The sequence below is a fragment of the Vidua chalybeata genome, chromosome 1 (assembly GCF_026979565.1).
Source record: "Vidua chalybeata isolate OUT-0048 chromosome 1, bVidCha1 merged haplotype, whole genome shotgun sequence".
In the NCBI taxonomy this organism is placed as follows: domain Eukaryota; kingdom Metazoa; phylum Chordata; class Aves; order Passeriformes; family Viduidae; genus Vidua; species Vidua chalybeata.
In genome coordinates, this window is record NC_071530.1 from 129757767 (window position 1) to 129784757 (window position 26991).

General features: G+C 40.0%; 3 protein-coding genes across 4 annotated transcripts in view; all 3 read left to right on the forward strand.

Moving 5' to 3' along the window:
• DPY19L4 (dpy-19 like 4) overlaps positions 1-21287 on the forward strand; it is a 33731-nt gene extending 12444 nt beyond the window's left edge. For both annotated transcript variants that reach the window (XM_053945821.1, XM_053945811.1), the window contains exons 9-19: positions 116-247; positions 337-435; positions 1620-1693; positions 3487-3645; positions 5311-5430; positions 6506-6626; positions 8016-8072; positions 10397-10479; positions 12194-12326; positions 12757-12915; positions 15260-21287. In XM_053945821.1, coding sequence (XP_053801796.1) covers positions 116-247; positions 337-435; positions 1620-1693; positions 3487-3645; positions 5311-5430; positions 6506-6626; positions 8016-8072; positions 10397-10479; positions 12194-12326; positions 12757-12915; positions 15260-15424 — 1302 coding nt within the window. In that variant the 3' untranslated portion in view covers positions 15425-21287. The remainder of the gene's footprint in view (positions 1-115; positions 248-336; positions 436-1619; positions 1694-3486; positions 3646-5310; positions 5431-6505; positions 6627-8015; positions 8073-10396; positions 10480-12193; positions 12327-12756; positions 12916-15259) is intronic.
• Positions 21288-24380: 3093 nt separating this feature from the next.
• On the forward strand, positions 24381-26001 carry LOC128788059 (protocadherin-16-like). The gene has a single exon (XM_053942830.1). It carries the CDS (start codon positions 24856-24858, stop codon positions 25999-26001), a length of 1146 nt encoding a protein of 381 aa, XP_053798805.1. The 5' UTR covers positions 24381-24855.
• LOC128796157 (neural-cadherin-like) overlaps positions 25826-26991 on the forward strand; it is a 54601-nt gene continuing 53435 nt past the window's right edge. Inside the window, exon 1 of the mRNA XM_053957554.1 lies at positions 25826-25882. The gene's annotated coding sequence lies outside the window, so the exon portion shown is untranslated. The remainder of the gene's footprint in view (positions 25883-26991) is intronic.

Genomic DNA, 26991 nt, shown 5'->3' on the forward strand with positions numbered 1-26991 from the left:
CGAAGGATTAAGATCCATTAATCCCCTGATTAACAGAGGAAGTGAGCTATCTACTTGTCTAAAAACTAGGATTTATATCCACTGTAGTTTTATTTTATTGGTTTTTTTTAAACAGGTGCACGAGGTATACAGAATCTACCTGTTTTCTGTCATCGTGGGGTACCTTCTGCAGTTTGAAAATTCAGCCTTACTAGTGTCACCATTACTGAGTCTTGTGGTAGCTTTAATGCTCTCTAAATCCCTTCAGGTAAGTAGACTTTCTTCTAACCCTGAGAGTAGTTTTAAAATTTAAAGTGAACTCCAACATGATACAGCGCTCTTTAAATATTTTTGCAGATGAATATGAAAAAAAGCACATTTGTGTCAAGATTGCTGAAAATAATGTATATTTATTTGGTACTTACAATAGCAGTGACACTAAACTTCTTACTAAAGGTAAGATTCCTCTGAAAAAGTGATTTTAATTTCAGAATCTAAATGGAAAGTTGCAGATATATCTTGAAAAAATCTTCTGAAATGTTGCTTATCTTATTGATATAACAGTTCATAGCTTAATTCATGGTTAGTATGAGTACTAAAAGTTGAGTCATTGTGTAGCAACTCAAACAGCTTGGTCTTGTTGGGGTTTTGGTCTTCTAGGTTGAAAAAGTATAGAAATACTCTCTAGAAGACATTTCATCTATGTTATAAATATTTGGTTTGTTATAACTTGAATGGCCTCTACAGACTAGTGTGAATATTAAAACAATATTCTTGTGCACAGTGACACAATAGCCAGGAGCAAGTTTGAGTGGTCTTAGGGTAGATATTAATTTTCAATTACATTTCAAGTACAACATGGGAACAGAGGCTTTCACTTTGTGTAGGGGTCAGTTAGGAGTTGAGATTACACAGTGGGATTTTAGCCTGGTCTTGTATTTCGATCAGCAATTCCCTCTTGCTGGCTGTTTACACATATTGTTGTGCTTTTCTTCTATGTCTCCAACTCACCATGGTTGTGTTAATTAACAGTACTAACTTAGAAGTAATGAAACTACTGAACCCTAGAAGGCTTGAAAGAATGCTCACATGTAATTATTTTCCTGTGCCATTCAGAATGACTAGCCTTGCTGTATCTCCAGGAAAATAAAATCTAACCTTGAAAAATACGAGTTAAATTACAGTTGTGAGTAAGTTACAGAACTTTAGGCAGCTCAGACAGTCTGTGTGAAGATTACAAATGCTCATGACTTCTGCTCAGCTGCAGTCCTATTTTCTAGTGGAGCCAAGCGCAACACTCTTAGGCTTGCTTGGGAGTAAGTCTGGGTCTGTTTTTCATGATCCTTTTTACTGTTCAGTAGTCTTTTGACAACTTACTGGCAGCTTTTCACTTGCCCTCCTGGTGTGGTATGGAAGTGGAATGAAGGTAATAATATTCTCAAGGAATCCCTAAATGTAGATTTATTGAAGTGAAGATTTGCAATGCTATACCAGTACCTTAATTAACACACTTAATCCATTTTGTTGGTTTTAACTAAATCTTGAATGGTTGATTGTTACCTGATATTTTGTAATCTGAATGACTGTGAAAACTGCTTCCAGCATTTTGTGTGATTTTTCTCTGCTAAATTAATTTTCAGATGTTCATTCCTCATAAAGAAAATGAGCATTTGCTGAAGTTCATTGAAGTAAAACTTGGCTTAAACACAACTAAGTAAGTTTATTTAAACTCTTTACACCTCCCAAGATATCCAAACTTTTGAAACTGCTCTGAGAAGTGTAACATTTCAGGACCTTGTGAGAATTTTACAGAGGAGCTAGGGAAATAGTTCAGTTATTTATTGTCTGGTTTTAAGATTAAAGTAAAAAAATATGCACATGCAGAGTTTACTTAGGGTCTTGAGGTTTCTGGGGCACTTCAGTATTTTTCATGCCTTCGGGTGAAGGCATTTAATGGATTTTTGTTCTCTTGTGATGTTGAAGAGTGAAAACTTTCTGTATCCTGTCTAGTGTTTCTAATAAGACTTGAAAGCAAAGATAATATAGTAAAGGTGGCAGTGCGAGCTTCTTATAGCCTGGAAAAAAGACTCTGGAAAGAGTCATGAACTACTGATACTATCTCAAAAGAGGCTTGGGTTGTGGGTACCCCCAATACTTCCTGTATGTTTTGGAAGAAATTAGGACAAGGTACATCTTTAAAGTCAGAGGGAATTGTGATTCTAAGAAAAAACAGTATCTGTAAAAGAGTTGGATGTTGGACTGCAGGAAGATGTCATGACAACAGATTTTCTGGAGAACTTCCAGTGGAGTGTTAGTAAGGACTGACACACTCCTGGACCCAAGCCAAGACTTGCAATTCTGTACAGGAATTGGAACTCTCTCTGAAGAACTGCATCTCTCTTACAAAAAACTACTTCACAGCCTTTCAGGGGAAGAAGTGGAAAATGACATCACACCCAACTGAAACTGTTGGGGAACTTTTGGAGGACAAGATGTAGTGATGTTGAGACTACAATGCATTATCACACACACATACCCATTCTTAAGTGTTTTGCAAGAAAACAAAGGACTCCTGGTCAGGATTTCAGTTTATTCAGCTCCCAGGTATTAATGGATTTCCCTTTTTTTTCCCCCTGGGGGTTGCTAAGTATCACTTCTCAGGCTGTCAGACTGCAATGAAGCCAGAGATTGAGACAAACTGGGTGCCTTTAAACCTGGAACACTGTGTAACTATGTATTGGAATTATGATTTGCAGCACAAGAGCTTCAAGATCTGTCTTTTAAGGCCAGTTGGGACATGCCCAGCTGTTAATCTTTAAACTGATTCTGTCTAATTTAAAGTGGTTCTGTCCTCTAGTCTTCCCTTGGGAGAAAATGAAAAGGGGGAGGAAAGCAAAACAAAGTAAGAAAAGAATGCATTCACAGCACCACATGCTGCACCAGTTCCAGTTGAGAATACACACTGACAGTGCTTCTGGGCACAGTGTATTATCTACCTGCTTGGTAATTGAGAAAGAAGAATGAAAAAGTGGCTTCAGCTACAGAACTAGAATTTCAACATTAAGGATTTTATTCCTGGCAGTGTCTCAGGCTTCTATGTGATCTCAGATGACCACTTTCCCTTCTTCATCTCCTTGTTTGGAATGAGGACATGCATACATTCTTGAATCAATATCTCTAAAATCTTAATCCACCGTGACAACAAGATTCTTTTGGGCCCCATAATGGAGTTATGTGGGAGGTTGGCCTTTTGTGATAGAAAGGATTTGTAGTCTGGTCTCTTCAGATCACAGATATTTTTGGGAAGATAGACTTTCGACAGTTACTCTAAAGAGCATTTGCAAAGCAGTTTCAAATGATGAAAAGATAACTTCAAAGATGAATTTCAAGTAGTTTCCTATGACATGAATAGGTTAAACTGCAATTGTTTTGTGCTGGATTGTTGGGTTTTTTCCTAATCTATGGGATATTGTTATTGTTTTTAATTGAATGTTTTTGCCTTACTAGGAATTTTACAATGAATTGGCTCCTTTGTCAAGAATCTCTTCAGGCACCCTCCCAAGACTTTTTTTTGCGACTAACACAGTCATCACTGTTGCCTTTTTATATTTTAGTATTAATTATCTGCCTTTTTTCTGTAACTCAGGTCATTTTTAGGAGAATTTGGTAAGTAACTTGTTTATGTGAAAAATAAGTTAAAAATAAGAGGCTCCTGGATGCCTCAGGGAATGGTCATCATGTTTGTTGCTCCAAAGTTTGTTTTGCCATTGAACTTGTCAGGGTGTGAGCACCAGTGGGAAGGCCCACCAGAGCCTCCTAACGAAAAGTCCTTTAGTGAGGAGGTTCTTGAGCATCCCTCCTGTCAGGACAGGGAGTTGTCATTGGTTTGTTTCCTTGCAGGTGCAACTCCTGCTGAGCTCTGGCTAATGTCTGCTCATGTGTTTGTCTCTTCTCACTGACAGAGAAAGATGTTTTATCTGTAATTCTTCTTCCAACAGCAAAGTTATCTAACTGTTACTAGAATTTGTTTTTCTGTTTTGGATTTGGGGTTCTTGGGGTTTTTTTTTTCAAATTTGCATGTTGAGAAAGATGAGATGGGTGGAGCTGAGAGGGCTTTGGATTTCTAATGCTTCACTGTTGGTATTTTAAAACACTTGTTTACTGTGATAAAGTCCGGTAGCCATTGCTGCTTGGAACAGAACTGAAGTAAAAGTTACTCAATTAGTTTTAGTTTCCCAGTAATTCACAGTTCCCTTCAGAGAAAGGGTAGTGGAACTGTCTTTGTAAAAAGACTTAGAATACCAACACTGTAGATCCCAGCAAAACTTGTCTTGGAAACTCAGTGGTCAGGAAATTATTTCTTCCTGGTAGATGAATGATGTAACTTCTCAGACACTGGAACAAATTTCTCACCTGTCTACAGCAAAAATCAATAGGTTTATTTTAAGGATGCAGGCTTCTAACAAAGATTATACTGCTATAAATGAAAATGTTTGTCAGGTTGGATATGTGATATTCTGAGCAATGGAGCAAACTTCTTATTGTTTGCTAATGGTTAAAATAACTATTTATTGCTATAAATGAGCAGTGACTACACCATGCCCAACAGCTTTTTAAAGAAAAGTTTAAAATAAACCTTTTCTTCTGACTTATTTTTTTTAAATTTTTGAATCAGTTAATAATCTCAAAATATTTTTTCTGATTTTCATGAGGAAGGTTATAAAAATGTAAACAGAAATCATATAATGGTAGAAGGAATTGTTATCTATTCTGTGCCTTGCTATCTTGTTAGTAGAAAACCTTTCATTGCAAGATTTTGGCTATGGTTTTTATTTATAATAATGTGACTAAAAGCTACTTTTGTTACCTTTGTTATACACACATTCCATACACAGTTATCATCCTACAGATTCCATAATTCTTTACCAAGCTAATGGTATGAAGGAACTTAAAATGCATGTTCAGCATGATTTGTCTAAATGTTTGTAAAGTGTACATGCTCTTAAATGTAAATGTCTGTAGAGTGTACATGCTCAAGACTGTCTCTTGGTGCTGAATTACCTTAAAGTAAGATTTGTGGTCATAAGCAGTGATCCCATTGTATTAATTGACAGCCATTGCTCCAGACAGGTTGCAATCTAAAACAAGGCATAGTGGGTACTGACTGATAGGTCATTGATCAAGTACAAAAAGCAAGTAAACAGTGCAACAATATTATATGCTATGATATGGAATGATCTCAGTGCACTGCTGACTTAAAAGTATTTTCATTGGCACCTTTTCCTGGGATAATATCTGAATTAAGTGATGTCTCATTTTTTCCAACTGCAGTGGTGAACCACTGAAAGAGACAGTTAAACTTGAGGATGGTCGAATTGGAGAGAGGCCAGAAATAGTTTATCATGTAATTCACACAATTTTGCTTGGTTGTCTAGCGATGTGTTTGGAAGGGTAAGTCTGATTTTGATGTATCTCTTTTGAAAGCAACAGAGTTCTGTACTGGACATGATGTGCTGGTTACCCCTTTGAAATCACCTTTTTTCAGAAATAATTTTGGCATATAGTGATACTACTTAGGAATAGTCAAAGATAAGTTTAATTATAAATTGGATATGGCTATATGAAGACTTGTTATATATAACTTGGTCTCTTTAACATGTTTTCCAAACTTTAATGCAGCTGAGATCCAAGACATTAATTGAATCACATTTTTATCACTTTCTTTGTGGTATCTAAGTGTAGAACTGTGCTGTAATTGTTTTTAGCAAGAACTTGTGTAGTGTTTTGATGAACAGAATAGTGCTGGATTATTAGGATGTGGAAGATTCCTCATTCTTCTTCTTGTGTGTAGGCTACCACAAAGCGTACCTTTGCTTAACACGTTAAAGCAGTAGCAGAACTAATTTCAAAAGTATTGTGTTAGTCCTTAAAGCCAGAGAAGCTGATGTTTGGAAGACGTTATTGTTCTAATCTTGTTTCTCAGCTTAATCAGCTTGAAGATGCCAGGCTTGTGCTTTTATTAGGCTCCTCATCCTAAAATCTGAATATTCACAAACATTGCTTAAAGTGAGCAGACTGTTGTGCTATCCTGTAGTTTTTCTAAGTTGATTGGTCTACCCTTAAGAGTTAATTAAATATTTTCTTTTCCCTTCTTCAGGAAGTCCCTTATAGTACATTGTCTATACAGCTTTGCTGAATAGCTGCTTTTTATCCCTTCTTGGCTGGAAAACCAGCCAAGTGACTTTACTATTCTCTTTGTTTTTCTTTCATCCTCCCCTGAACTCTGTGAAGGATTTGTCATCTTTTACCTTGGATCTTGCTCCTCCATCTCACAGTAGATAATCAGGTGCAAGCTCTTCTGCTAGAGATTTCCTTGGTTTACCCTCCAGTACCATCAAAGTTAACCTCAGATTGTTTGAACATCCAGACTGTATTTGACATAAGCAATAAATCAGAATGTCTTTATAGTAGTTTGAGTACAGAGGCATACACAGGGTCCCAACTAAGTTATTGCAGTGTTTTTCAGAATGAAATATCTATGGACACCTTATGTTTGTATGCTTGCTGCATTTGGTGTGTGTTCTCCTGAACTTTGGATGACGCTTTTCAAGTGGCTTCGACTGAAAGCTGTGCACCCAATACTGCTGGTGAGTTGCTGTTGCCAAAGTCTTGGGAAATACAGCTAGCAAGCATATAGCTTTGCAAACAACAAGTACCTAAGACCCCTGAAAGAACCCATGAAAACAACAGGTTGTTCTGTGAGCAGTGGATTGCATATGGTCTGCTTTTTCTGTCTTTTGTTCTTAGTATCACTTTTTCTCTGGTACCTGGTGATAAAGTTGTGTTCACACTACAACCTTTTCTCATAAACAGCAGAGCTGTCTTCATCTCCCTTTCACTCTTCTCAATTTCTTTTAACAAATGTTTGAGACCTCTGTCTCTCTGTCATATCTAGTTGGAATTGGTCAAGAAGGTCATGCACTTTTTAGGAGGAATGCAGGAGAAAAAATACTGGTGCACAGGGAAGACATAAGCTTTGTTTCACTGAGAAATGGGTCTTAAAATGGTGTACTAAGGTGAATTTAACTGCTAAGAGTAAAACTGCTTCATAAGAAATGGTAAGTCAAATTTGTATAAGATTTGTTCATGTATGGCCATTATAGAGAAGTGTTGTGACTGAAGATAAGCTTGTGTTACAGAGCAAACAACTCTCCTGCTTCCAACCCTAGTTTTATTCTCCATGTGACAAGAGTTGCTTTGTGTAATTTTTAGCAGCTTTGTGCATTGGTTTTATTAATAAAATAGGGATAGAATATTGCTTACCCTAAATTCAAGAGGCATATAGGAATAAATATATTATACTCCTGTGAAAATACCATACACTGCTATATCAGAAACATTCACTGTGTTCTTTTAGTCAAGGAGTAACAATATGTTCAGGTACATGGTAAGCACATCCTTTTACATACTTCATGTTTTCTGTAATGTAGACCTGCTTTTTTACTATTAACAGAGTAGATGTGTTAGTAGCTTACTATCAAAGGAATGCCTTGTGTCCATGTTTTCTGTACCATAGAAGCTATTTGCTCCTTCTTGCAAAGCAAAAATTGTATTAGCTAGAATGATGGTATGCTGAGAGATGGGTTGCTGAGTCTTGCATATCAATAATGCTAATCTGAACAAGATCAGAGGTTTGAAATGCTTGGGATTTTTCCTTTCTCACAGCATTTGAATGTGAGGTGTTTACCTTCTGTTCCCTACTTATGTGCACATGGAAACATTGTTACTTAAGTAGTAATTAACTGTCCCAAAAATTGATGGTAAAGTTTTTGTGAGTCAAATGAAGCCTTCTGTGCTACATTAAGCAAATTCTTGTTTGAGGAAGGTTTTTTGCCTGGTAGAAAGCCACAAAGTTTCACCTACTGTTGCTCTAAGGTTTCAGACATAAATATTGCTCACTGTATGAGCAGAATCAACAGACACCTCAATGCTGGAGAATGGTGCATAATCCATTTTCTCTAACATGTACTTTCCAGGCTCTTATTCTGAGTATGGCAGTTCCCACTATAATTGGATTCAGCTTGTGGAAAGAGGTAAGAAAAGTACCTTTGTGTAGTTTTCTTTGTATGTAGGCACAATATGAGTCAAAATGATGAGCAAATATAATGAAATGTACTCAGTGAAATTAAGTATATGTGATGAAATTGAAGCTGTCATCCATTGAAAATATGTTTCATTAAAAAAAAAAACCTCCACTTTTTTCCAGTATAAGGTATTTGACAATTTAATTTTTTAACTATTACTTATTGTAATTAAATTTAAATGAAGACTTTATTATATTCAGCTCTTAAGCTTAGGATGTATAAACTGACTCAACAAAGAAAATACTGCCAAATGAAAACTCAGGATATTGTAAACTGTGTTGCCTCAATCTTAGTTTTAGTGAAAAGGAGTAAAGTTAGAGGAAGTAAAATTACAGGAGGCTATATGCAAATAAACTGTTTGAAAAGCTCCCATCAAATTATAATGGAGTTAAATTCTTTGTGCAGACCATTGTGTCGAGGTATGTACCTACTACAATACAGGGAAGAAAAGCCACAGATGTTTCCATGTTTAAAATGAATACTTAGTTCTTTATTGCAAGTCACAGACAGACTGGGGGTAGAGTATTTGGAAATTATTTTTTAAGCTCCTGTGAGTGCAAAAAATATGTGAAAAGTCTCATAAAGTGTAATCCTCTGCTATACTGGCACAGCTTTAAAATAGTCTGGATAGTCTGAGAATTCATATATAGGAGCTGGTCTTGCCCAACAGTTAACAGATTTTGTAACATCTGTCTTACATTGCAACCAAATTTTCTCTTGTAGCTTGACTTTTTACATGTTTTTGATGGAGCAATAGATACTGTCTGTAAAAAAAGCTAGAGTTGCTCAAAAGAGTTACGAAATCTATTACAATAGAGGAAACTAGTTTAGTTAACCAAGTAATTCCTTTCCAGATTGTTTTAATGGAAGCAGTGTGGGGTTTTGGACTCTAGAGGGCTTCATCCATTGCTGATCCAGCTTCTGCTTTTAAGCAGTGGTGAACAGCTTGCTCTCCAGGTTCATAACTCATCCTTGAGGTTGGGAATGTTGACTAGAAGTAACAGAGCAGCAAAAATGCCTTGAGATTCCTAATCTGTTACCATGGCTATAAAAGGCTGAGTGTATAGCTCAGCATCTTTTTGCTTGGCTGCCTTCTGACTGTGTCTGGCATAGTCCCTCCTCTAACTAGGTTTTTCCAGATGCTGTGATTGATGAGAGAAGCAGGTTCTCCTTGGGGTGGGAGTAGCAGTTCCTCTTTCCATCCCTCTGTTCTGGGAGTGGTTCCAGTGTATGTGTAACAGCAGTGCTGTTTGTCCCTGACACAAACCTATGGCAGCTGCTCTTATGCTGCTTGTAGACTGCTGCTACTTGACAGCTGAGTTGTCCAGGTAATGGAGGTGGAAAGGCCTCAGTTGAAAGCAGGCTCCCACTTCTGTCTGTTCACTGTGGCTGTCCCAAAGTAAGCTGTCTCTTTAATCTGGCAGAACCTGTCAACTTCATTCTTTTCCAAGATAGCTGACATCCAGTAACTTTCACTTAGCATTTACAACAGCACGTACCTGTTCCAGCCCCTCAAGGTTGGCCAGCCATGGCTTTTTCAGATAAATGCACCAAATGGCTCAAGGACTTATAAAATCTCCAATCTTAATAAAGAAGGACCTCAAATTTGACAGGGTAGGGAAGCCATGATGCAGGGTTGCAATCTGGCTGGTTTGAAAGCCGTGGCATTCTATCTCACAGAATCCCTCCTTTTCCCAAAATGTTTTTCAAGAGCATAAACTGAGATACTCCACTTCACATGATGTAATGTGCTCTTCTTCACTGCAGTGATTGAAGTCAGAAGCAAGTCTGGGCACATTACCAGGGCTCTTCTAGGAAATTTCTTCTCTCCTGTCTTGCTTGCATAACACCTTTCCATCAAGTCACAACAGTTGAATCCTTCCTGCTCAAGCAGGTTTATCATGAAAGATTTATCATCTTCTTGGTTCAGTGCCCTTATTTATAGATATTTGCATATGACCACCTGAACTATGGTTTTGATACATTTAAGGCCACTTGAATGTTGTTGCTGCTATTTGTTTATTTATTTTTAATTATAAGTATTCTAATGAAATAGAGATGAGAACTTCTGTTTAACATACTTATTTTGGAGAGGGTCTCCTGCTGTCAGGTATGTAAATGTAAGCTGAGTTTTGTAAAATATTCAAGGAAAGGTACCAGACAGGGGAGAAAACTGTTGAAACCCATTTCTGTTGTGTCACATAGGTCTTAATGTAATGAGATGCTCTATAGATAATTTTTAAACTGTAAGTAACCAAAAACATTTCCATCAGTTTTTCCCTAGAATAATGACAGAACTTACAGAACTGCAAGAATTCTATGATCCTGATACAGTAGAACTTATGACATGGATAAAGTAAGCATGAAGTCCAACATTTCTATTTTACTGCTTTTTGTAAGGGTATTTTTATCTCAGCAGTTTATGGAGCTACCTCTATCAAGCTGGGTTTTACCTTGTCATTGAGTGATGCATGGGGAAAGAAGTTTTATATTTTAAGCTTGGTATTGTTCCCATGAAAAGAAACAGGAGTTTATCATGGATTACAAAAGATGATCCTGAAACACACAAGCAAGACATGTTTAATGTCATTGCAGACCTAGTTTCCAGATAGAGGTGGAGATCTCAGCAGGATCTTAGATCTTGCTTCTTTGCATGCTGACATTTCATTAGATTACAGGATTGATGTGGATTGTAATGTCAGAGGTGGACAAACACCCTGAAATGTTATGTGCCTGAGCCAATAAAATGAAATGAATGGGAGGATCTAGAGACTTTTGTCAGGATACATGGAGAGGAGTATGTGTTACCAGACTTGCCCTTTGACCACAGCAAGTATGGAGCTATGTTATACAGCTGGTACTGAACATATACACAGCTAGTACCAAGTCATTTTCATAGATTTAGTTTTATTACCACCAAAAGTTTCAGAATTGCATTCTGTCTCATTTAATTTAACTTCAAATTCTATCATTAGGAACTGTGCTTTTCTGAAAATTAGATCCCTTGTGTTCAGATAACTTAGCTTTAACTGTATTTCTTAGAATATTGCTTTCTGTATTTATGTAGTCTTTAATGTCAACCTGTTCGTCTTCACAAAAGGCAAGGCTGGTAATTAGTGTTCCAGCCAATTTCTTCTTGTTGTTGTAGTAGTGTATGTTGTTTGTCACTGCTGTAGCTCTTCAAGGCAGCAAGTGGAATAATGCCAAGTACCTAATGCTTTATGTTAGTCTGCATATACTTCAAGTATATAATTAATCATGGTGAATTTAATTGAGATTCACTCAGCTACGAGCCATTTGACTACCCTTATCTGTAGCAGCTGTTCTCATTTTTAAAGAAAATAAAGATTTTTTTTTCTTATGGATATACTTAGCTATTCACATTAAAATTTTAATTCAATGTCATAATTACAGTATATTTTCTCAATACGAATTTAATTTGAATTTTCTCTGCAGAAGTTGTCAAAGTCTAATAAAGTGTGACAATGACTGTTTTCTTTCACAAATACAGAAATACAAATAGTCAAAAAATTATACCAAATCCAGAAACATGATTACTGTAGACGTTATGTATTATGTATGCTGACATTATTTTTTCATACATGATGAAATACATAATCAGAGATTACATATGAAATACATAATAGAGATCAAGTTACAACAATCACAAATCATTCCCTCACAAGATAACATCATGTTGTTTCTCCTTCTACCTACCCTCTCACCCAAGCTTGTTTTGTCACAAGTTGGCAACCATTCAGAAAAGCAGAACTTGGATCCATTCCAGGACCACTCTGAATGGTGCTTGGTGGATTGCAAGGAGGGGAGAACAACCATCAGCCCTTGCCCCAGCAGGAACCTCTCCTTTCAAGCTCCATATTGCTGCAGGTCTGCGCTTTCCCTGGCAGGGAAAGTACTGCCACAGCAACACCATCACCAATTGTAACAAGACCCCCAGCAATACCTTCACCTACTCCATTCTGCAGCACCCTAACAGATGCCACAGTATATAAAGTTGTTTTGATGAGTGCATCCAGTACTCAGAGTGCATGTTGGTGTTGCTTTTGCAGACGCCAGGCTCCTGTGGCTGCTGTGTTTGCAGGCAGCCCACAGCTCATGGGTGTGATTAAGCTCTGTACAGGATGGATGGTGTCGAGCTTGCCTTTGTATAATGATGATGATCTTCTGAAAAGAAATGAGAATGTGAGTATCCAATTCCATAAATGTGGCATCTCACAGGAACTGTCTTCCTCTTCACCCAAATGTAATGCAAAAAAATCAAATGTATTAGAAGGGAGGAGGACATAGGAGTCCAGCGGACATAGAAGGGATTATCAAGTAGATTATCAGCGCTTCACTCTGCACAGAAACAAATAATCAAAATATTATTTCTGAAGACTTTTCAGGCCACTTGAATGTAAGATGAGAACTTGCCATCATCAGAGATAAATACTTCCCTTTCAGCTGGCCATTGCCTCACTGTTTTGGAGATTTCAGAACCAAACTTTTTATAGCTTGATGTGTACATATAGTTTGTCATTGCAGACAGGTCATTGTTGGGGGGTGTGTGTGTCCCAGTATTTAAGGTATCACTGATTTTTGCATTGCATGAACATGTTTTCTTAATTTTTAGATTTATCAGATCTATTCAAAGAGGTCAGCAGAGGATATTTATAAGATACTCACATCTTACAAAGCCAACTTCCTGGTTATTGAAGATTCAATTTGCAATGAAGTGGGACCTGTAAGAGGATGTAGAGTTAAAGATCTGTTGGATATTGCTAATGGTCATGTAAGTATTGGTGAGAAGAAATTAATACTTGGATGCATAAATAATTAAATTGAAAATAAATCTTATAATGCTGGTCTTATTTTTCCTATTATAATTGACATGTAGACAAAACTCAAGTTTTAAAGGTGATCAGTTAAGTTTTGGATTGTCTGTTTCTTAAACTTGTAATCTTACCTAGTACTGTTAACTGCCCTAATCCCTCCTAACACATGAGTATCTAGCTGTGCTGCTTTTCTGACAATCATTAAATACCATTTAACTATATGTAAATGTTCAAGACTGACACCTGAATAGGTTATTACAAAAGCAGTGAAGTCCTGCCACAGAAGACATTCTTTACTGGCTTTGAAGAAGAAATTCTAAAATGGATAAACTCAGTTCTTCTAAAACTCTGGCGATGAGGACTAGCCTGCCATTTAGTTCAGTACAGACTGTTTGGTTCTGATGAGGGTGCAAGTTTATTCAGTTCAGCCTTGCAGATGGGTCAGCACACCAACAGTTAGTTTAAACCACATCTGCTAGAAAGATTGGTTGAATAAACTGCACCATGAATGCTGCTTCAGTCATTGACATGTTCTGTCTCTGGATGTTGGTAGTGCTCCTCTTGCCGCTTAAGTAGGGAGTAAGGTGGGGTTTATAAGGTGATCTCACTGCCACTTGTTCATTGGCTTCCTGGAAATCTAGCAAAAATTTTGTTTTTAGAAAGGCAGGGAGTGGCCTCAAACTCGCTTAGAGTTTCGTTGCTTATTCTCAGGTCAACAAGAAAGAGGGAGTCACCTCTAAGCAATATAGGAGTGGTGTGTTATTAGGGGATTACTCTATATTTCCCCAGGAATCTACAGCTGTTGTCAGTTTCACTTCTTGGTTTCATAACTACTTTATCCTTGAGGGATATTTTCTCCATTTTTCTACTAACTTCCTTACCGTTGCTGAAATCTATAATTTCTTTCCTTGTCTTGCTGCTAAAATCATGCATGCTGTGATTATTCCAGGACATATTCAATTTACTGTACCATAACTAAGTGTGTGTGTCTGAATAACCTCCATGATTGTTAATCTGCACGTTACCTCTCAGTTTATTCTCAGATCTGTGTTTGCATGAGTAAGTTCCTGTTTTTTCTTCACACTTAGGCTCTCCACTGGTGCACTTAACCACAATTTCAGGATTCCATGCCCTCATACCCCTGCATCTCTCATCTCCATGCATCCTGCATGCTTCTCTCTCACACATGAGCTTGATAATCCTTCTTGTGTTTTTTGTTGTGTTTTTTGTTGTTGCTGTTGTCTTGGGGGGAGTGATTGGTTTGGGTATATTGGTGTTTTTTTTCAGAAAACTGACATAGATTGTTCTGGAAAGTTAATAAAGTGTATTGTCTCAGGAAGCTTTGAACAAATCTCCCAGTTTGCTTGCTAACAGAAATTGTTTAAGTCATGTTGGAAGATTATCAAGATACTGCAAAGTAGTGGAAGCTAATGCATATGTATTTGGAGACTGCAATGCAGCATTTACTTACTCCCAAAGTAGGTGAGACAGTGGACAGACAGTGTGTTGACAGCTCTGTGGATGTGTTTTGAATTGCTGTGTTTAAGAAGATCAGTAGTACTTTATTGCTCGTGCTACATCCTGTAGTCCTAGTCCAATATCTTGTTTCTGACACTGGCTGAGAGCATAGGTTTACTGATAGGGAAAGACAAAATGTTTTCCAGCAGTGTGTTGCTGAAGGACTGTAGCTCAGGGCAATTATCTTTGTGTTTGGAAGCCACTGGTAGATTTTTCTTCATGAGTTTGTCCTACAACATTTTTTTAAAACCATGTAAATTTGTGGCATCAAAAGGAATAATTAAGGGATTTCTTCAGATATATCAGACAGTAGATGCTAAAATGCACAGATTGTTTCCAAGTCAATTGGTTGGAATTTGTAGGGAGATCTGTGTGTGTGTCTTTGCTCTTTATTAGTTATGTCAAACTTACTTGGCCTGGGAAAGGTAATTGAGATTTTAGTTTCCTTCATGCTGGTATGCCCTGTGCAGGTCAGGTTTGAACTACTGGGTAAATGGGGCATGTGCATAATTTCCAGTGCTGTTGTTCTTTATAGTATGAATGAAGTACTCTGGTTTTAATGTCTGCTACCTTGACAAAGGGATTAATTCACAAAGGCTTTTTTTGGTGGTTAAACAAATAACAGGGGAATGTGTTTTCAGTTTATTGGAACTGTACAATGTGGAAATTAAATACCTAGCATAAATGAAATTTACAGAATACAAAAGTTAATTAAATGTACAGAATTACATGCTGTAACCATTTATCTTCAGTTCTGTAATTAGGTCTTTTTCTTTCTGACAGGTGGTTTGTGAGGAAGGTGACAACTATGCCTACTCAAAATATGGAAGATTTTGTCATGAAATCAAAATGAACTATTCTCCATATGTGAATTATTTCACTCGAGTATACTGGAATAGATCCTACTTTGTATATAGAATTAACACTGTGATATCCTTCCAGTCCTGAAAAAGCATGCAAGCTTCTTCCTAAGGATTGATAGTGAATGAATTTCAGTTGGAAAAGTTCCTTTTGAGCAAGGAAGTCTATTTTTGCAGATAGATGTGCACACATGCAGTGTACTGACAACTTTATTCTGCCAAACTGAAATTCTTTGATCAATAGATCAGCTGACACATATACTGTCCTTGAAGGAAATGGGAACATTTATCAGTTTTACAGTCTCTACAATGTGCTACAGTCTTCCATGTTTTTACATTTTTTTTCCCATTATAAATCATGTTAATCTTCATGTAAATGAGATTTCTAACTTTAGTGTTAGAGAGTTGATATGCGTAGACGTCAGTAAATACAGAAAAATGATATAAAGAGCTTGTTTAAGTCATATAGCTTTTAATTTTTAGCAAGAAAGCAATCGCTATCCCAAGTCTTTTCAAGTAAGTGTTTGGATTTTTAGTTTGGAGTTTCTTTTGTTTTAATTCTTCCTGTCTTCCATGGTAAACATTTCTCTGTTTCTCAAACACACATTTATACATCTTATGTGTAGCTATATAGGTTGTATAAATCAAATAAGGAAGATTTTACTTAAACAACACTTCCATAGATTAAAGCACTGATCTCTATATTGTTGTCTCTGTTATCTACAGAGACATGTTGGTGGAAATGCTAGGAATTAGACCTAGCAATAGGAGCCAACAAGCTCAGATCTTCAGTTTGGAAAGAACTTGTCTTCAGCATTTCTCCACACTTAAGTGTTTATGTGTGTACGCATAAGTGTGTCTTTCTTAGCAGCCACCAGAATGGGCCAGTATACCACAGTATGCCATACTTGTTTTCAGGCAAGTGTAGCAGGACAACCAGGTTTGCTACTGAGACTTCTGCACTTCAGTTTCACCCCCTGTGTGTGTGCTGGTACGTGTGTGTGTATGTGTGGGCGGATGGGTGATACTCATTTCATTCAACTTATTATGCAATAGCTATATTAAGATAGTGCCATAGCTGTCATTTAAAACACTATAATCACCACCATTAATAAATAATGGTACAGGTGTTCATAGCTATTTTTATATCAATTATGCAAATACATAGATCTTTGAAAATTTGGCAAAGTACTCTGCAGTTTTGCTTTCCCTCTAAAATTTGTTATATGCTCCTCTTTACAACTCCTTTTCTTAACAAGTTATCTGTTCATCCTGTTTGTTGCTGGCTGATAGACTTTCAGAAAAGAAAGAAAATGAATGATGTTTTGATTACAACTCTGGGCTTAATCCTAGTGTTGAGAATGGAAACTCCAGTAAAAGGTAACACTAGCGTTGCTTAATGTAGATATAACTGGACAAAAAGCCAGAACTGAGTTTTGGAAGAAGTTGCTCACCCCTTAGGAGTTACCTGCAATTACAAATTAACATAACACCTGGCCCAGAGACCAGTCTGTCAGGCACGTGAGAATGATTCTTTGGAGCCCAGATGTCCTTAATGAAGGATCTGGCAAAAGAGGATGAACCCTCAGCTGAAAAATCTGCAAATCATTCTGCAAGTGGAAGCTGCAAAACAATCCTTACTGCAAATCAGAGATTTTAACTCTGAAATTATTAGGAACTGCAGCATGTTGTTGTATGTGCATGATTCTTCTCTGCTCTATGCAGATACACTTGCTTATTTTACACTGACACGTAGTGCTGAGATTTTTTAAACCTTGTTATCACTTTTGGAGTGATTTAAAAGAAAAAAGCTGTATTGTTGTAAAAGCCAACATGTCTGTAATCTGTTTTTACTTTCAGTTATATTTTTAGGCCTATGAGTCTTGGCAAAATGTTAAATTATGTATTTTATTTGAAACCAACATTCAGATAAATCCATTGAATATATGGGATGTTGTCACTGAGAGAAACATTTATCCATATAACTGAGTTACAAGTTATAAGTAAATATCCTTTCTGGGCATACAGGCATCATGTTGGGAATAATGTGTATCTGTGTGTCTGCTGGAGTGCAGGCTGCATGTATTTGCTTGTGCACAAGTGCATGTTTTACTGCACTGGGCTATTTCAGACTGCTCAATTACTGTGTACCAACAGAAGCTTGTGTATTAACTTGAGCTATGGCAGGCCTGCAGGAACCCCCTCTGTATGTTTGGATATAGATGTAATATTTGGAAGTAAGTTTACAGTTTCTTTTCCAATTTAGGTTTGTTTGAATCACGGTCAAGGAATTACATGTCTGTGTGTTGGTCACTTAATATCTTGAAGTTAGTAATTCATGAATATCACTTCATATCAGCAATAAGGCATTGCAGGTGCAAACTTCAGGGTTACAACAGTACTTGGGTAGATGAAGTTACAGAACTTCTGGCTTCATGCCTTAGACTGCCATGCTGAGATGTAACATTCAACTATCCTTGGCTGCCTGTTGTGTTTTACTGCAATGTTGTGTGTGTTACCATGTAGAACATAGTTTGAACACATACATGTAGAGCAGACATATTAAGAAAACCACAAATGAGGCCACCCACACATCTAAACAAAACTGTATTGTAGCACGTTGGCCTTTATACATGTTTAAATGAACGAGTTGAACTTTATTTGATCTGTGACATAGTTACTGTTATGAGTTTTGTCATAGTTTTTTAAGATTTATTCTTGATACTTCAATTGATTCTGCTGTAGGAGAATCATTTAATATTTTTACCTTGCTTTTTATATTAGAGAAAATTATATTGCAGCACCATTGGCACAGCAGCCTTAAGTAACAGAAGGAGCCTTTTATTTGGGAGAACATTGTGATTGTTCCTCTAAAAAAGGCATAATTAAAACGAGTGAAGAATCATATCTTACGAAGAAAGTGAATTAATTTCTTATCCAGCCATGGACTAGCAAAAATACTGTCTAATCTCCAGCTTCTGTGAAAAAATAATAAGTTCCAGTGATGTCCCTTAGTGGGACAACAATAGGGTACCAGTCTTGTGCAGACAGCCCTGGCTTGGTTTTCAACCAGATCACAGGTTTAACTCCCTGAAATGGTTGTAGGAAAGTTTTACGAATTTTGATCTGCTTTGCTGTAGATGTTGCAATTCAGTTGAAACATGTGCCTTGCAAGATTTTATTAAACAAACAAAAACCTCAATTCATGTTTATTTTTGTGAAGATTTTTTTTTTAATTCCTGTCCCTCTGATTTCTAGAATTTCTGTTGTGTCTTAATATGCCAGCCTCTGAGGATGCCCAAGTGGTGCAGCTGGGATGTGTTTCAGCCATCTAACAGCTGTTCACTGGGAAGAATGAGAATTTGAATAGCAATTTGTGTGACTATTCTGCTGGCTTATTTCCTCCTTCACATTTCCACTTTCTGATATACTTGATCTTAGTAAATGCAAAAAAATTACCTTGAAAAAATAAATTAGTACCGTATTTTCAGGCACCCACCTGTTATCCTTAGACTTGTGAATCAAAGTTTGACCAATCCACAGCTAAACATACACAGTTTTGTCTTAATCTTAAAAAAATGCTCTTTCACTTCCTGAATTACCACATACTTGAACTCAGATTTAACAGGAGATGCTTGAGACTAAGGAAAGGCATTTCTGAGGATAAACTTCTATTCATATTATTTAAAAAAACATTGATTTCATTTCTTCCAAAGTAAATGGAAATACAATTTAATGCAACACAATCTTAAATACATTTTCTATGGGGGTGGGGAATAAGGCAAAGATACACAAATGTGGAAGAAAGAGGACCAAAAGGTTTCACAGGCATTGAAAATTTGTCCAACTGTTTGCTCTGGTGGCATTACTATATACTGAAAGGTAGAGGCTAGGGACCAAGTCTTGTTCTTACCACCTTATTTTCACTAAGTCATCTTCAACTGTCCAGACCTTGTGACGTTCCATCAGCTTTTCCATGCAATTCACATGAAAAGGAACTGCAAGATGAGGCTGTAGGGATTGTAAGGTATACAATCCCTACAAATACTTCTTAAAACTTCATATAACGTGTCCTTCAACCAAAACTCTAACAGGAGAAGGTGTAGGCTGTGCTTGTGAATGTGTGAGCATGTGCACACATGAGGTGTTTGCATTTACAGGTGTCTGTTTTACTATTGTGTTTTGGAGATGGAATGAGGAACTTCTCTTACCACTAATGGTGATTGAATCTATAAGTCTGGTAAATATTGATGGGCAGGTGGACTCTGGAGTACTGTGGGTTTGGAGATGAAAGAGAAACAAAACTTTATTTCAACACAAGCAATATTTCCTGTGAAATAATACCTCAACATAAATCTGCATAATCATGCTTTAATACTCTTTTTAAAACCTAACTTTAGAGGGGGAAATGTGGGAATTCTAAGACATGCCTTGTGTGTTATCTTAAATCTTTTCTACTTCATCGGTACAGCTAAAAATCAAACACCATTATGTTGCTGCACTCTATGCCAAATGCAGAGCTAGTGATGCCTAAAGGTCTTCTGAATTGTTTTGTACCTCAGCAGTGGTTTAATGTAATTAATCTGGCAGTGAGATTTCATTTTTGTTCCAGCACAGTTAAATGTATGTATTTCTGCCTTTCAAGTGATGTTTAAGGTTACCTATTTATTTGATGGGACAGAAAGTTTAATGCCTTTTAAAGATTCAAACTTGTTTACTTCAGTAATGGAGAGGAATTATTGGTGGTGTTTTACTTGTTAACAGTGATGTTCAGCAGTAATGTATGTGGCATGTGGGCTTATCTATGTGCAGCTATTTAATAACAAGTCTAAGGAATACAATTCCTTTTATCCTGTTTGTTGTCTTGGACAGTTTTTTATCAAAATAATGTATACATAGGAAATATTTTTCTCTTGTAACAAATTTTTTTCTGTAAAAAAAAATTAATAAAAGCCAAGTCCAGAAAGTATGGATTGTTTGGGACACAAACCATTTTATCCTTTGAGAACTCAAGGGAAGACTGTGCAGCATGGCTCAAAAGTCTGTCTTGACAGGCAGCATAAACAGTCTTGCAACTCCTGAGGACAAGCAGCCTGCTCAGACTGGATCCATATGTTGTGCTGACTGTGGCTGCCTGTTGAGACATACTTGTGTGAGGATGAACAGCAAAATGTGAGCTGCTTCATATGGAACTATTGAACTCTGTGACTCTCCCTAAAAATCTTACTACAGCAAGCATGTCACCTGGAAATAAAGTGCTATGCAACGTTAAGTGCTTACTGATTTAATTTTTTAAAATCTACTAATGTATTATCTGCCTTGAATTTTTATAGATCATGATTACATATTTTGGAGCCCTCTATTGTTTTAGACAATATTATTAGTAGGAATCTTTGAATGCAGATCACTTTGTAATAATTTAGCATGTAATGATACAAAATCTTGATTTTTCTTTTTGTTTGTTTTTTAGTTAAATTCTAAAGACAGTGCAAATACCCTACAGAGCACTTCTCCAAAAACAGATCATTTAGCACCTGAAAAAAATTACGTATTTACATCTTTAATTTATAGCGATTCTGAGTTTGAGCATTTATCAGACTGCTTTGTTTTAGGTAAGTCAGGAAATGAGCTGACGTTGAAGTATCCAAGTTTAGCCATTCAAGCAACCAGGCTTTGTGGTTGCTTAGCTCAAAGGGGAATGGAGCTTCCTGGCAGCATGAAATTCATGTTGATATCTGTGTACTCTCCTATGCCTTTATGCAAAGCTGACTGTGGTTACTAGCTGTGAAACAGAGAACATTCTATTACATGTAATAGAATTTGTATTGGTATATGTCTATAAATAGGTGTTTTTTGTGAGTCTGTATCTGTGTACAAAATACATATTCTGTTTATAATCAGTGATTCAGAGGTGTGCGATAAAAGTTGGTTTGGATTATTTTCCACCTAAATAGTGGTTCTGGAATCTGTTTGTAGGACCTAGTTTCCCAGATTTTCCAATTTTTGCAGTGACCCAGCCTATCATACTACGACCCCTGTATGCTTTCAGGTTGCTTAGGTAATAAATGTCATGGGTGTTTTTTAATGGTGATGGGATGCATCTTGTTATGGATTAAACTGCATATATAGAATATACAAACATTAAACAGTCCTGAGTGCTACAGAGCTATTCAGTAGGTTCTAATACACCATCAGTACATTTACTTTCAGAACCTTGAACAGCTTTAAAATGCCTTGGAATTTCTTCTGTTTCACAGTTACACTGTACTGTCTGCTGTCAAGCCGTGACTCCTGCTGGTGCTGTACTGACTGGTAATGGAAAGACCCAAAACATGTTAAGACTGTCTTTATTTTTAAACTGCAATAAATACCAGAATATTCTGTAAGGTGAGGTTGAATGTAAAGTGATGCCTTAAGCTATTCTCCCCTCTGAAGCAAGTTGAAAAAGGACAGGTAAGAATGCAGCTCCATTCTTCACTGGCTCACATTACACCCTGTGAGACCCCGAGCACAGAGGCTGTGGTCTCCCCAGAGTAGCTGCTGGGTGCACCAGTGATTTCCATGGCTGATCTGACTTCAGTTCTGGGCAGTAAGACAAAATTACTGCAGCAGAAGTGACTAAACCATTTATGCAATTTTAGGTACATTAAAACCATAAAAAATCATAAAAGCCTGGTTTTAGTTTCATCATGATAACCACTTTCTGAAACACATGCAGTTCTGAAACACGGTCATTTTCATTTATTTTAGCATTGTTAGCACATAGATAAATACTGTTCCTTTCTTTTTTCCTTTTTTTTCCCCTTTTTCTCTCCTCCCAAGCTGGCCCATTTTATGACAATCTGAGCTGTAGTCCAAACTGCTGGCTGCATTCCAGGGGCTTGTCCCAGCTGCAAGGGAGGGCCAGAGGAAGGTGTTGGGCTTGCTGATGTTTTGGCAGTAGAATGGCAGTACGTAGATTTAGTGGGTGCAGTTCACAGTACTCAGTTCACTAGATCAGCTTTGCTTAAGAAGAACCCTAAAACTAAATTTCACTAAATTTCACTTCCTTCAGTAGAAGCTGACAGTATCCAGAAGATAATCTGTGTTGGTTTAAACAATATCTAAGGAACTTAATTATTTGTATTTACTTCTTGTCTATGTTGTTTCCTGTTGAAGACAAGAGCCATCTCCACTTTTTTTACTGAAAAGTCTCCTCTTGGATTAACACTGGATCAGTCTCTGTGGATTCTGCTTCACTTTTGCAGGAACAGACAAGTTCCTTTGGAAAACATGGCTACACTCAAGTGTGTTTGTATCTCTTTAAATGGTAGGGTAGGATCTATGGCCACAAATATCTGTACATTTGTTTTGCTGTTACACAAGTTTTGCATAATTGGGTGTCGAAAATAACAGAGTTGTGCTAGTGAGTATCCACAAGGTGAGCTTGGCTCTGGTTCTTCTCTGTGAGGTATGCCCTAAATTCTGGCAGTGGGAGTGGCATGTAGGAAAAGCCTGATTTTCCATCACCAAAATGCTGTGTTAATGTATTAGAAATACATGAGTTCATAGGTGGGAGGGAATACTGTAAATAAAATGTAATTTATATCTTCACAGGCTGTAGGGGAAACTGTATATTTCTAAGTGCTTGAATAGAAGAGAATAGAAAATGTAGCGTGCCCTGTAATGTAGGCTAGAAATGGGAACTTGATTTTCAGAGGATTTAACTTCCTTCTTGAAAATTGTGTAAGGATGCAACACACTTCAGAAGAGGGAATGCTGTGCTGTGTCTCCATACAGACCTAAGCTTGTCCTAAACTGAATGCTTGTTTGCATGGTCTGGCTAGCTCATTAAATGTTTTAAATTAATGAGCCTTCTAGTGGCTTTGTGAAGGAAGGAATTAGGGCACAAAGAGCAACCATAGCATACTCAAATCTTGCTACAGCGCATTAACTAGGCATGGATCTGGATGGTTACTTTCATGCTGTAAACCATTCTGTAAAACTGTTTAGTTTTACTTTTTGCCTTCCCAGTCTGAAATCTTGCATTGTGGCACATTTTAGAAGCGATCATCTCTTCACCTTCAGGGGGTAAAAAATGAAGGTTGACAGCTGGTAATAATGGGATGTGATCTCCCAACAATTACCTCTCCTTAAAACTGGTAATTCCCCAGGTGGCACAAGGGCAGGTCTAGCAGCTGGTTGTCACCTTTGACTGTTGCATGTAATATTTGATTAAAGACAAGTGAAATGGATTCTGGATTTCTTGAGCAGAGCTTCACTTCCAGCCTAGATATGTCACCTCTGAAGTTACAACACAGCTGGCAACAAACACCCCTGCCTTCCTAACAACCTTCTGGTAAAACTAGCGAGCCTGTTCGAAGCAGGAAGGGGGAGCATTTCTGATGGAACAACACCTAACACAGTTTGACCAGCTGCATGTGGAGACTCCGCAGAAGGCTGTTCCTGAGCTGTTACCATCACTATGTGAAAGGAGATACTCTTGTTCTTGTTTATTAACAGGAAGAAGCTGCTGGGAACTCATACTTGGAGCAATGAGAAAATGAGTACTGTTTGATTTGATGAGCAGTGATTGACACTGGAGTGTCTGGCTTGTATTCACACTTCCACTGATCAATGGAACAATGAATTCCATGCCCAGGTTGTTTTATGTATATTTAGTGGGACTGATTCGTTTGCTTAGTATATTCAGAAAGACCATTTCAGTCTTGCTCTCAACAACAGCACACACTGTTCTTGTCCCAAAAATATTGCATCTTTCCTGAAGGAGCAGCAACCTGAATGTGTACTTCTGAGAGGCTGTACTTCCAAGACAAACCCAGCTTATAACAGAGAAGCGTATCTGCTGGGTGACAACTACTCTTATGATTCAAGTGTCCCAAGGTCCACTCTCCTTTATGCAATAGTGGTTTTTTCCTCTGTTTCTTTTATGGTAGTTCTTGTAGCTTGGCTGGGTGGATTTTTTCATACAGGTTCAGGAGACGGGGCGGGGGGAGATTTGCCCATTTTCCCCAAGTCACCCCCCCCCCCCCCCCCCCAAAAAAAAAAAAAAAGTGTAGTTCATCCTGTGTCCGCTCAGCTTGCAGAAGACCCGGAGGGAGCAGCCGGATTTATGTGTTGGTTTGACACCGGTTGAATGCCAGGCACCCACCAAAGCTTCTCTGTCACTCCCCTCTGTAACTGGACAGAGGAGAGAATCCAGCAAAAAGTTCACGAGTCAAAACAGGGACAGGGAGAGATCATTCACAGATGACCCTCACGGGCAATGTGAATTGGGGGAAGAAGAGGAATTTGCCAAGCAACATTACGCGCTTTGCCACGGAATAGGGGAAGGTGAGGAATTTGCACCTCAGTGTTGTGCGCTTTGCCAGGGGCGGGCTGCCCGCTCGACCACGCGGGGCGGGCTCGATCCGTCCCCGCCCACGGCCGTGAGTGGCCGCGGGACGGGCCAGGGCTGCCCGTGCCGTGTGTGCCCGCGGCGGGAGCGGTGCAGAGCCGGGCTGCGCTCCGCTCGGCGGGATGGGCAGGGCGCGGCGGAGCGGCTGCGGGCTGCTCCCGGTCCTGCTGCTGCTGCCGCTGCTCGGCGGGGCGGCGGGGCCGGGGTGCGGTGGCTCCCCCCGCCTGCTGCGCTTCGCCGGGCAGGTGCCCGAGAACAGCCCGGCGGGGACGCGGGTGCGGGGTTTGCGGGTGCCGCTGCGGAGGCTGCTGGGCCCCGGGGAGCCGGCCGGGGAATGGGCGCTGGAAGGCGACGGCGCCTCCCGCTTCTCCCTGCAGCGGCGGCCGGGCGGCGGCGGGGGGCTGCTGCTTCTCCGCACCGCCGAGCCCCTGGACCGAGAGACGCAGCCCGAGTACGGGCTCCGGCTGCGGCGGCAGCCGGGACGGTCTCCCCGGGAGGCGCTGCTGCGGGTCCGGGTCCTGGACCGCAACGACCACCGGCCGCGGCTGCCGCCGGCGAGGCCGCTGGAGGTGGACGAGCTGGTCCCGCTGGGCACGGAGGTGGCCCGGCTCCGCGCCTCGGACGGCGACGAGGGCGCCAACGCGCGCCTCACCTACCGCCCCTGGCCGCCGGGCGCCGGCAGCCGCCTGCTCTTCGTGGTGCCCCGCAGCGGGCAGGTGCTGACCGTGGGCTCGCTGCTGGGGCTGCGCCGGCTCCGCCTCTGCGTGGCGGCTCTGGACCACGGGCGGCCGCGGCCGCTGCGCAGCCCCGCGCGGTGCCTGCGCCTGGCCGTGCGCGGGCGGGGGGCGGCGGATGGCGCGGGGCGGCGGCGGGAGCCGCGCTCGCTGCAGCCGCCGCCCGAGCGGCCGCCGGGGCCCGGTGCCCGGCGCTACACGGCCCGCCTGCCCCCCGGGGCGCGGGTGGGCGACACCGTCTTCACCGTCCCGAGGAGCCGAGACCGGGCGGCGGGCGGCTGGTTCGAGCTGGCCTCTCCCGGTGCCACCCCCGTGGGAGTCGACAGGACGTCGGGGCGGCTCTACCTGCGGCGGGAGCTGCGAGCGGGCGGCCGGGCGGAGGTGCTGGTCAAGGTGCACCGCGGCGGCGGAGGAGGTAGCGGTCCGAGAGGGGACGGGGAGAGTGGCCGGGATGGGGTCGGTTCTCTCCGCGGTGCTGCCCCGAGTGGGTCGGGATGGCCGCAGAAGGGCTGCCCCGAAGGAGGGGGATGCTGACCAGGCACGGCCGTGCCGGGCATTTGCCATTCGAGGAGATGAAGCTGCCCTCCGTGGGGCGCGGAGAGCCGCAGGCGGCTGCGGGAGCTGCCCCCCGGCTGTGGGAGCTCGGTGGGGGCGTGGGAATGTGCTGGCTCTTCCCCGGTACCGCCCGCAGAACTTCTGCCTCCTGCCTTTGAAGGAGCAGCTGGAAATATAGGGAATGGTGTTTTGGTTATGTTGTCTTGTAAGGAATTGTTGTCACAGTAGGCTCACTTTTGTGGGAACGGAGGTCTCTGCTCAGGGGTTAACATGCAATTAGGACCCGGTGAAGAAAGGACCACGCCACAATAGATAGGTTGTTTCATAGTGGGGGCAGTTAGCAGGGAGACTCTCCTGTCGCTCTGGTCCTGCTGGAAGGAGCTGGGAAGAGGGGACGCTGTCCTGGGTGTGGGCACTTACAGACCTGCAGCTGCAGTCCACCGCGCTGGGGGATCCCGCTGCGCCGGCTCCCTGAACCGCACCCAATGATGCTGGGAGTCAGCCACAGCACTGGCAGAGCTGCGCACGGGAAGGGAAAAGGACTCGTTACAAAATAGATGTCAACGAGCCTAGGACAAGAAAAAGAAAAATCTGAATCAGGAATCCTAGGAGTTGATGTAGAGAACTAAATGGAGATATTGTAGTTATAGCATGTCAAGAGCTCATATACTGTTGTGTATGGTTTTCCTAATAAGACAGCAAAGAGAATGGCTAGACTTGATAAACTTCTTAAACCACATTAAGCTTGAGTTGTGTTATGGTTGCAAGAGCCATCCTTTCCATGTGTTACTTTCATCTTAGAGTAAGATTTAGAGTGCATTTGTAAGTGCAGCTCAGGTCACTAATAATGCAACTAGTTATCATTTGCCTGGGTTTGTTTTGTATTGTTTGCTTGTCTTTTTTCTTCAATGCTTGCAACTAAACGAGGGAACATTTATCAATTTACATCAATGAATTTTACAGTCTAGT

What these genes read in the sequence shown, in the direction of transcription:
- LOC128788059 (XM_053942830.1), top strand. Translation starts at nt 24,856, where the DNA reads ATGGGCAGGGCGCGGCGGAGCGGCTGCGGGCTGCTCCCGGTCCTGCTG.